This window comes from Oncorhynchus kisutch, linkage group LG11, assembly GCF_002021735.2.
Source record: "Oncorhynchus kisutch isolate 150728-3 linkage group LG11, Okis_V2, whole genome shotgun sequence".
NCBI lineage: Eukaryota > Metazoa > Chordata > Actinopteri > Salmoniformes > Salmonidae > Oncorhynchus > Oncorhynchus kisutch.
The window spans coordinates 15,591,706-15,603,447 of NC_034184.2; the positions used below are offsets into that span (position 1 = coordinate 15,591,706).

Sequence of the window (11,742 nt, forward strand, 5' to 3'; positions counted from 1 at the left end):
GACACACTCTGACAATCAGACACTCAGATACTCACACACTCAGATACTCACACACTCAGATACTCACACACTCAGATACTCACATATTCAGATACTCACACACTCAGATACTCAGATACTCAGATACTCAGACACACTCTGACAATCAGACACTCAGATACTCACACACTCAGACACTCAGACACACTCTGACAATCAGACACTGAAACTCACACACTCAGACACAAGCTGACAATCAGACACTCAGACACTAACACAATCAGATACTCAGACACACTCTGACAATCAGACACTGATACTCACACACTCAGACACACTCTGACAATCAGACACTCTGAAACTCACACACTCAGACACACTCTGACAATCAGACACTCTGAAACTCACACACTCAGACACTAACACAATCAGATACTCACACATACACACACACAAACACTCAGATTAACACACACACACACAGATACTCGCACACTCAGATACTCTCACACACAGATACTCCCACACTCACACACTCACACACTCAGACACACTCTGACAATCAGGCACTCAGACACTAACACAATCAGATACTCACACATACACACACACAAACACTCAGATACACACACACACACAGATACTCACACACTCAGATACTCAGACACTCAGATACTCAGACACACTCTGACAATCAGACACTCAGATACTCACACACTCAGACACTCAGACACACTCTGACAATCAGACACTCTGAAACTCACACACTCAGACACAAGCTGACAATCAGACACTCAGACACACTTTGACAATCAGACACTGATACTCACACACTCAGACACACTCTAACAATCAGACACTCTGAAACTCACACACTCAGACACACTCTGACAATCAGACACTCTGAAACTCACACACTCAGACACACTCTGACAATCAGACACTCAGACACTAACACAATCAGATACTCACACATACACACACACATACTCAGACACTCACACACACACACACTCACACATTCACACACTCAGATACTCACACACTCACACACTCAGACACTCACACACTCTAACAATCAGACATTCAGATACTCACACACACATACTCAGACACACATACTTACACACTCACACACAGACACTCAGACATTCACACACTCAGACATTCAGATACTCACACACTCAGATACTCACACACTCAGACACAGACAGTCACACACACAGACAGTCACACACACAGACACTAACACACTCACAGACTCACACATTCACACACTCAGATACTCACACACACACACTCAGATACTCACACATTCACACACTCAGATACTCACACACACAGATACTCACACACTCAGATACTCACACATTCACACACTCAGATACTCACACATTCACACACTCAGATACTCACACATTCACACACTCAGATACTCACACACACAGATACTCACACACACACTCAGATACTCACACACACAGATACTCACACACGCAGACAGACAGACAGTCACACACTTAGATACTCACACACTCACTCTGACAATTAGACATTCAGATACTCACACACACATACTCAGACACTCACACACACACATACTCACACATTCACACACTCAGATACTCACACACACACACTCAGATACTCACACATTCACACACTCAGATACTCACACACACAGATACTCACACACACACTCAGATACTCACACACACAGATACTCACACACACAGACAGACAGACAGTCACACACTTAGATACTCACACACTCACTCAGACACTCAGACACACAGATACTCACACATTCAGATACTCACACACTCAGATACTCAAACACTCAGATACTCAGACACACTCTGACAATCAGACACTCAGACACACTCAGACACTCTGAAACTCACACACTCACACACCCACACACTCAGACACACTCTGACAATCAGGCACTCAGACACTAACACAATCAGATACTCACACATACACACACACAAACACTCAGATACACACACACACACACACAGATACTCACACACTCAGATACTCAGACACTCAGATACTCAGACACACTGACAATCAGACACTCAGATACTCACACACTCAGATACTCACACACTCAGATACTCACATATTCAGATACTCACACACTCAGATACTCAGACACTCAGATACTCAGACACACTCTGACAATCAGACACTCAGATACTCACACACTTAGACACTCAGACACACTCTGACAATCAGACACTGAAACTCACACACTCAGACACAAGCTGACAATCAGACACTCAGACACTAACACAATCAGATACTCAGACACACTCTGACAATCAGACACTGATACTCACACACTCAGACACACTCTAACAATCAGACACTCTGAAACTCACACACTCAGACACACTCTGACAATCAGACACTCTGAAACTCACACACTCAGACAATCAGACACTCAGACACTAACACAATCAGATACTCACACATACACACACACAAACACTCAGACACTCAGATACTCAGACACACTCTGACAATCAGACACTCAGATACTCACACACTCAGACACTCAGACACACTCTGACAATCAGACACTGAAACTCACACACTCAGACACAAGCTGACAATCAGACACTCAGACACTAACACAATCAGATACTCAGACACACTCTGACAATCAGACACTGATACTCACACACTCAGACACACTCTAACAATCAGACACTCTGAAACTCACACACTCAGACACACTCTGACAATCAGACACTCTGAAACTCACACACTCAGACAATCAGACACTCAGACACTAACACAATCAGATACTCACACATACACACACACAAACACTCAGATACACACACACACACAGATACTCCCACACACAGACACTCAGACACTCAATCTAATTGTATGAGTGTCTGAGTGTCTGAGTATCTGAGAGTGTGAGTATCTGAGTGTCTGATTGTCACTCACACACACATTCACACACTCAGACATTCAGATACTCACACACTCAGATACTCACACACTCAGACACAGACAGTCACACACACAGACAGTCACACACACAGACACTCACACACTCACAGACTCATACTCTCACACGCTCTTTGACAATCAGACATTCAGATACTCACACACACATACTCAGACACTCACACACACAGATACTCACACACACAGACAGTCAGACGGTCACACACTTAGATACTCACACACTCAGATACTCAGATATTCAGATACTCAGACACTCAGATACTCAGACACACTCTGACAATCAGACACTCAGATACTCAGACACACTCTGACAATCAGACACTGATACTCACACACTCAGACACACTCTGACAATCATACACTCTGAAACTCACACACTCAGACACAAGCTGACAATCAGACACTAGCACAATCAGATACTCACACACACACACACACACACACACACACACACACACACACACACACACACACACACACACACACACACACACACACACACACACACACACACACACACACACACACACACACACACACACACACTCAGATACACACACACACACAGATACTCACACACTCAGATACTCCCACACACAGATACTCCCACACACAGACACTCAGCCACTAAATCTGATTGTATGAGTGTCTGAGTGTCTGAGTGTCTGAGTATCTGAGTGTGTGAGTATCTGAGTGTCTGATTGTCTGATTGTCACTCACACACACACTCAGACACACACACTCAGATACTAAGACACTAAGAGACTCATACACTCAGATACTGAGATCAGATACTCAGACACTGAGATCAGATACTCACACGCTCAGATACTCACACACTCACACACTCAGATATTCACACACAGGCACACTGAGATCAGATACTCACACACACACTCATACACTCAGACCCTCACACACTCACACACAAGATACTAATTTACTCACACACTAAGACACAAAATACTCAGACACTCACACACTCACACACTGAGATCAGATACTCACACACTCACACACTCAGACACAAGTGACGCTCCTTCTGTGTTAAAGTAGAACTGTGACGAACCCGCCACTGAAAACAGAACAAAGAATACAGCTATTATACTGTAGATAATTCAACTAGTTTTAATATTCTCCAGTATATGTCTTACTGAATTTAGCCTTTATATATCCATTGGCTAATGGAGCAACAGCAGAAATAGCCCTACAGCCTTTATACTTTTTCACATGATTTGGATTGTGTATGTCTTGGTTAATTTATTTTGCCCTCTAAGGATAGAGTGATCAAGTGAGCTCAACCTCAGAAATCTGACTGAAGACTGACAGCTCCGTTTTTGACTAAATTAAGAGGTAAACAATCTATGAATAATGAGCACAGATAAACTCAAACAATACAGAGGTTTATACATAGACTTAGTTTGACTTCTCATCTTTGTATCTGCTCAATTATAGCATCTCTGACAGCATGGGCAACGCTATTGAGGCTATCTCCATTTTAAAGTAGTCAATTTGTTCTTCTACTACTTCTATGAGCTGGTAAACAAATTTTAAGGGAGCATACTGCCACCTGGAGTGTGTTGTTTGAACAGGTATAAAGGTTGATGATTCATTGACACCTGCAGGTATGGAATGTTAACTTGAGAGTATAATTAATTGCCTGATCCCTCCTGATGATCTGGATGGAATTATATGATCCTTCCTTAACCCATAGGAAGTCCCATCCAGTTGACTACTTCAAAATGGTCCTCAATGGCACTGCACATGCTAAAATGTGTTTTGGGGCACTAGAGTTGTCTAAGTCTATGGCATTAGAATACAAAGTCTTGAGAGGACATTACATTAACAGGTAAGGCTGAATACACTGTAAACTGACAGCTTTGTTTATGATTAAATTGTGAAGGGAACCAACTGTGTTCAGATTCAGAACACTGATACTGGAGGCCAAGCAGAGATATCCAACAACGGTAAGCATTAGAATTCAGAGCTTGACCTATGAATATCTCCATGCCTGATGCCTATGCTAAGAATGAGTGGCTTGCATCCCAAATAGCACCCTATTCCCTTTCTAGTGCTCTACTTTTGACCAGAGCCTGCAGCCAGTGTCTCCTATACAGGGTGTATTTGGGATGCATCCAGTGTCTCCTAAACCATAGTCTCGCTCGAAGTTGCCTGGGGCGGAGGTAACCTAAACCCTGACTGTGGCCCGGCCATCTTTTAAAGAAAATAATAATGACACACAGTGAACACATACAGGGGACAGGGACAGGAAAAAGGGGGCATGGGGCAGGGGCACAGGGGAAAAGGGTAGAGGGGACAGGGCACAAGATTGGGGACAGGGGGACATGGGACAGAGGAAGAGGGGACATGGGACATACATCTACATTGCTGTTTGGGGTTTTAGGCTGGGTTTCTGTATAAGCACGTTGTGACATCTATTGATGTAAAAAAGGGCTTTATAAATAGATGTGATTGATCCCCTGTCCTCCCTGTCCTCCCTGTATGTTTAACTGTTTGTCATTATTCTCTTTGCTTATTTGAGCTGTTCTTGCCATAATATGGACTTGGTCTTTTACCAAATTTGGATATCTTAAGAAGGAAATAAATTCCACAAATGAACATTTAACAAGGAACACCTGTTAAATGAAATGCATTCCAGGTGACTAGCTCATGAAGCTGGTTGAGAGAATACCAAGAGTGTGCAAAGCTGTCATCAAGGCAAAGCGGGGTTACTTTAAAGAATCTCAAATATATTTTCATTTGTTTAACACTTTTTTGGTTACTACATGATTCCATATGTGTTATTTCATAGTGTTGAGATCTCCACTCTTATTCTACAATGTAGAAAAATAGTAAAAATAAAGAAATACCCTTGAATGAGTCGGTGTGTCCGTATAAAAACATAGAGATTTATCAACTTGGTGCACGCCATACATTGGCATGTTTCCCGTTATAAATCAGACCTGTGGTAAAAAAGTGTGCGTGTGAAAGAGCATTATAACACAGCCTGAAAAACGCCCTTACTGAATGTATACTTTGGAAGTATTGTAATCAGGACAAGACAGTATCTAAAGGAAAAAGCAGTGGCGATCTTGATTAAATGTCTTTGGAGGTCTTGACAGAATGTTTTCTTTTGCAGTGACATTTGCTGTGTGTCCATTTCTCTGAAAGACAAAAACATTTCCAAATGGTTGTGGACCTGGAAACAGATCATTTGAATCGTTTGAATAACATTGTCTACTCTGAAAAAAATACAAATACACTTGGCCTACTTACAGTGGTAGACTACAGACTTCCATGCAAAATATTCTGGTCACCTGTTAAATTCTACTGTATCTTAAAAGCCAAGCTCCTTTACAGATGCATAGCCTAGAACAAAATACTTGAAATAGCTTATATATTTACTACTGTGACTTGGGTCCAATTAAATGAGAGATGGGCGGAACGGTGGTTTGTACTAACTTGTTGTAGGCCTGTAGCAGGGGTATCAAACGCAATCAGCATAGAGCCATATTGAAAAGAACAACAAATTCCAAGAGCCATATTGAAAAGAACAACGAATTCCAAGAGGCATATTGAAAAGAACAACGAATTCCAAGAGGTATATTGAAAAGAACAACGAATTCCAAGAGCCGGACAGATTTGGCCCAGGGGCCTTGTATTTGACACGTGGCCTATAGGCTAATTCTACCTGCAGAGTCATTTATACCCGTGTGTGAATACTTTATCTGATAAAATTTTGACAACCAAGATTACATTTTCTGTAGGCTGGAGGAATGATCTGTTGGCACCAAAACTTGGCGCTGACCAGGCTGGGCATGGACATTTAGCCTACAACACGTTTATACTTTCGGTCTGATAAAATATTTAGTCAGTGCCATTACTGATGGTATGATTGATACAGTGCATTATGATACAGAACCGTCCGAACTTGATGTCCCAAACAAAACCACTATTTATTTTATTTTGAGAGAGATACCAAGATGACAACCACTGAAAGATTAGACACGTTTTTACAGATATTTTTTATTTATTCCATGAATGTTCAAAGCAGCACAGTTACAAAGAAAAACTTTGAATGTCTCAGGTTGATATGGCAGAAGAGAACACGAGGGGTTACTGAAGATGAAATGTTAGAGTGACTGGTTTTAGTAAGACAGAACAGTCCTACTCTCTCTCATCTCACTGCTTCTCTACTAAGAGATGGTATATATGCCAAATGGCACCCTATTTTCTATGTAGTGCACTACTTTTGATCAGGGACTATAGGGCAGTAGTGCACTAGATTGGGAATAGGGTGCCATTTGGAACATAGAAGAGGGAGAGAATGATCAATGATTATTTTTCAATCACAAATCTCAACTGGTTTGTTATATGGACCTTCATAAAGTGTGTGGTGAAGTCTAATTCAGAACTGAATGAACTTACGCTGTGTTTTCAATTACAGACTCCACTTTATAGGCTTATCTACTAGAGGACAGTCTCCTCTCTCATCTATAGTATATTAACAAGCCCTTTCAGGACCTGTACAAATATTTACAATACATTAGCCCCCCTCCAATAGAGCTTCAGAATTTAAAATGAGCCAGGGGCGAAGACAATGAAAACATAATTCAGATTTTCCCTTGCAGGTTGTTAGAGCATGGATCTACATTTTAATACGCAACATTAGGTTATGATTTCTTTTTTCTTCTCATTTTGTTGGATGTTTGATACAAAAGAGGGATTAAGGGGATGAGATGACAAAATTCACAACGAAGGACAGATGGATGGCTTGAGTGCACTAATGAAGAGAAAGGGCTCAGGAGAGAAAGAGGAAGAGAACAGGGAGGAAGAGAAAGGAGAGGAAGAGAGGACGAGAGAAAGTAAAGAGCCTTTTATTACTCTCCGGAAGCTTTCAGCCCGTCTAAAACTGAGAAAGAGGTGTGATACAACTTGTGTACATTCACAGCCTGGTCTAATCTGAAGAGGAGAACACGGTCCCCCCCCAACCGGTACCCTATATCAGTGTTTCCCAAGCTCCTTCCTCTGGACCACAAGGGGTGCACATGTTGGTCTTTGCCCTAGAACTACACAGCTGATTCAAATAACCAACTCATCAATCTTTGATCATTTGAAAGGACAATGGACTCAGAAGTTCCGGGAAAAAAAAATGGGTAAATTAGGAACAGTTAAAAGGGCAGTGAATTCGGGGGTAGCCCCGACCCAAACCCAGAGCCAGCGACTGTCAAGCCAACACTTTAACCGTATGCGAAGAGGTTTGGCCCTCTTGGCGTAATGGTTAAGGTGTTGGCTTAACGGTCGCTGGACCTGGGTTTGAGTCCTGGTCAGGGCTACCCCCGAATTCACAAAAACATACTTCATTGTTTGGTTTAATCATGTCACCCATTAACTGTGCCTAATTGACACATTTTTAGCTATAACTTCAAGTCTGTTGGAGTGGATCAGTTTGAACAAAGCGAGGTGTAGAATCACATCTATTTAATAGTATTCCCTGCCAAATAGGCTTTGTGCGATTGAGTCTCAGAGCTACACTTCCCCTGGCTTAGGCAATCCTCCTGCCAAACACACACGCACAAACCAGACATTGATTGTGTCAATCGCAGAACATTTCCTAGGATTCCTACCTGCAGGAAAACTAGTGGACATTGCTGGAAATACCAGTAAAAGCATAGTGCCTCAAATTGCCCAAACCTCCTGTCCCTATGCACACACCTTTTTCTCCCCGTCATCCCATTCAGACTAGGAGAGAAGGAAGAGAAAGCAGGACTTATTGCACTCTGCTGCTGCTGGGCCTGTAACTTAGCAGGCTGTATTGGAGCACAGTCAGTCCTGATCTCAGTGTACGTGCACTCAGCCTGTCTACCTGTCAGCTTCTAAATTAGTTTGACCTCAAATTCTTATCAGATGGATCAGCTGTTAAACCAACATCTTCATCAGTTTTTATCCACTACAAAAGGCCTATCCATTGGTGCAGCGCAATGTTAACTGGAAAGGCAAGGGAAAATCTATTGGGTATTGGGTGTAGGAGCTGGGAAATAGCAGTTAAGAGGTTCACCTTGACCTCAGGCACTTAAACAGGTGTGTGGTGCCGAGCTTGGAGTAGAATACTGATTTACCCTAGGCTGGGTCCTGAGGGACAAGAGGAAGCAAGTTACTGACAGAGTTATCACACACAGAGAGAGAGAGCGAGCGCAAGCGAAAGATGGACAGAGACAGAAGGGGGGGAGGAAAGACAGCCAGACAGAGATGGAAAGAGAGAGATGAGTGAGAATTTGTGTGAAAGACCAGAAAACAAAGGGAGATTAGATCATGGCGCCATAGAGATTCAGAGAATGAGCAGCGTCAGCTACATTCTCAAGAGTTTCAACCCTTCATACAAGTCTTGACTGAAACAATTGACTGAAAAATCAAAAAAATTATAACTTTTATTAGTTTACAAACAAAAACAAAACAAAGCCTTGCCACCTGCAGCATTGTAAACATGATCATTTTGATACATTTATTTTTACACACGAGTGTCAAATTATGACAGGCAAATATTCAGAATATTTTATTTAAATTGCATGACTTTGGTATAAAATACATTCATTGTTTATACATGTCCATAAAACAAACATTTTAATATTTAACACTGGTCTGTTTTGTGGTCAAATGTGCAAATATGCTTAAAAAGCTTACCCTGCAATTATTTGTGCGCTTCACATCTTCCCTTAAAATAGCTTACATTCTGTAGAACCAAGTGTCCTGTGTTCCCTCCCTCCACAGTGTGAACAAAAACAGCATGAACAGACTAACACAGCGTTGAACAGAAGATAAACAAATAAATATAGTGCAGTTCAGAAAGACTTAAAAAGGTAGACTGCGAAATTATGTGGCCACAAGAACCTCCACAAATATTGAGATGAGCGAGATTCTGGACTTCGCTCTCAGTCACACAATATATGCTCATGCACATGTGTTCGCTGGTAGCTACAAAGACAGAGGAGAAGTTGAGCCTCACGCTTCAATGCTCTTAGTTTTTGCGGAAATTAACCCACTATGGACCACTACCACGTCATGTCCCTGAGTCTCTTTAAATGAATGTGAAAGTAAGTGGCACGTTTGATTTAGAAATTTCCTAGAACTATGTGCATGGAAACATTCACCAAAACTTAAACACATCAATGTATTACTATACTCTATGGGCCTGTTCCCTGGACTATAAGGAATAAGGATATTGTCTTTTGAGCCTGCTGTTTAGTCCTTGACTAGGCTTAGTCTGTGTTCGGGAAACTGGCCCTAAATAGTTTAATGGTAGAGATATTCTCCATTGTTTGCTTGAGATACATTGGACCCTTGACTGCCACTCAGTGAGCAAACACACACCCTGCCGTTCTCTCGATGAGAGTTAGGACCGGACAGAACTGGTACCCGTCTAAGCTGTAGTTCATTATGTTCTGTCCAGTCCTCTAGTCCTTGATCAGTGACCATTCAGACGTTTGACAAGTGATTAATCAGACAGGCGGCCTCGGAGGAGCAGCTGAAATGTAATTTCCATACTTCAGCCTGCTGCTGCAGAGGACATGAATTAGAGGCAGCAGACAGGACACTAGCTCCAGCTACCCCACCTACTGCACTTCCATCAGCTTCAGCAACAGAACCTCTTTCAGGGTGACCTCTAGGCCTCTCTCTCCTGGTCCTCCAGTCCTGAGACAGGATGATGTCCAGCCTGGTTGCTCCACCTAAGACCATACAGAAATAAGTTGTTAAACTGTTTTAGTTGATTAATTTAAATAAACTGTATCCATATGTATGGTTGAATTGTGTTTTAAATAGCCAAATAAATACCTTCATCCCCGGCTCCATCTCCACACACACTGGTCGAGCTCCCAACCCAGTCTCGGACTATCACACATTGGACGTCGGAGAGGCAACGGAGGGTCACCCCCTTGAACTGGGCCTGGCGGGACAGCAGGGGGACGTGGTGGAACACTGTATCCTCCTAAGTGAACGAGTGAGTGAGTGCTTTGCGCATGGCATCCTCCTGCATAAATGAATGAATGTATTAATTTACTAAGAAATGTATTTGACATAGTTAATGTACCTGCACCAGTCCCAGGTGTGTGTCTGTGAGGAGGAGCTGGGCCCAGGGGTCAGGTCTGGGGTCAGGGGTCGTTGTCACCCCAACGCTGGTGTAAAGCAGCAGCCTAACCTCTCCCAGATGAGGCTTCTCTCTGAAAAGACTAAAATATTTTAGTTTTATTTTGAGATATATATATATATCTCTATATGACATCTACTTTGTACATGACACAAGTAATTTTTCCTACAATTGTTTACAGACAGATTATTTCACTTGTAATTCAATGTATTACAATTCCAGTGCGTCAGAAATTCACATACACTAAGTTGACTGTGCCTATATACAACCTTGAAATTTCCAGAAAATGATGTCATGGCTTTAGAAGCTTCTGATAGGCTAATTGACATCATTTGAGTCACTTGGAGGTGTACCTGTATTTAGAGGCCTACCTTCAAACTCAGTGCCTCTTTGCTTGACATCATGGGAAAATCAAAACAAAATAAGTCAAGACCTCAGAAAAAAAATTGTAGACCCCCAGAAGTCTGGTTCATTCTTGTGAGCAATTTCCAAACGCCTGAAGGTACCACATTCATCTGTACAAACAATAGTACGCAAGTATAAACACCATGGGACCACACAGCCGTCATACAGCTCAGGAAGGGGACGCATTCTGTCTGGTGAAAAAAGTGCAAATAAATCCAAGA

At 42.1% G+C, this 11,742-nt stretch overlaps 1 protein-coding gene across 5 annotated transcripts in view; it reads right to left on the reverse strand.

Moving 5' to 3' along the window:
• Nucleotides 1–9,386: 9,386 nt before the first annotated feature.
• The window catches only part of LOC109899950 (uncharacterized), a 68,024-nt gene continuing 65,668 nt past the window's right edge, over nt 9,387–11,742 (reverse strand). For all 5 annotated transcript variants that reach the window (XM_031835360.1, XM_031835358.1, XM_031835361.1 and 2 more), the window contains 3 exons: nt 11,060–11,189; nt 10,804–10,957; nt 9,387–10,697 (listed from right to left, as the gene is read on the reverse strand). In XM_031835360.1, the coding sequence (XP_031691220.1) occupies nt 10,447–10,697; nt 10,804–10,957; nt 11,060–11,189 (535 nt within the window). In that variant the 3' untranslated portion in view covers nt 9,387–10,446. The remainder of the gene's footprint in view (nt 10,698–10,803; nt 10,958–11,059; nt 11,190–11,742) is intronic.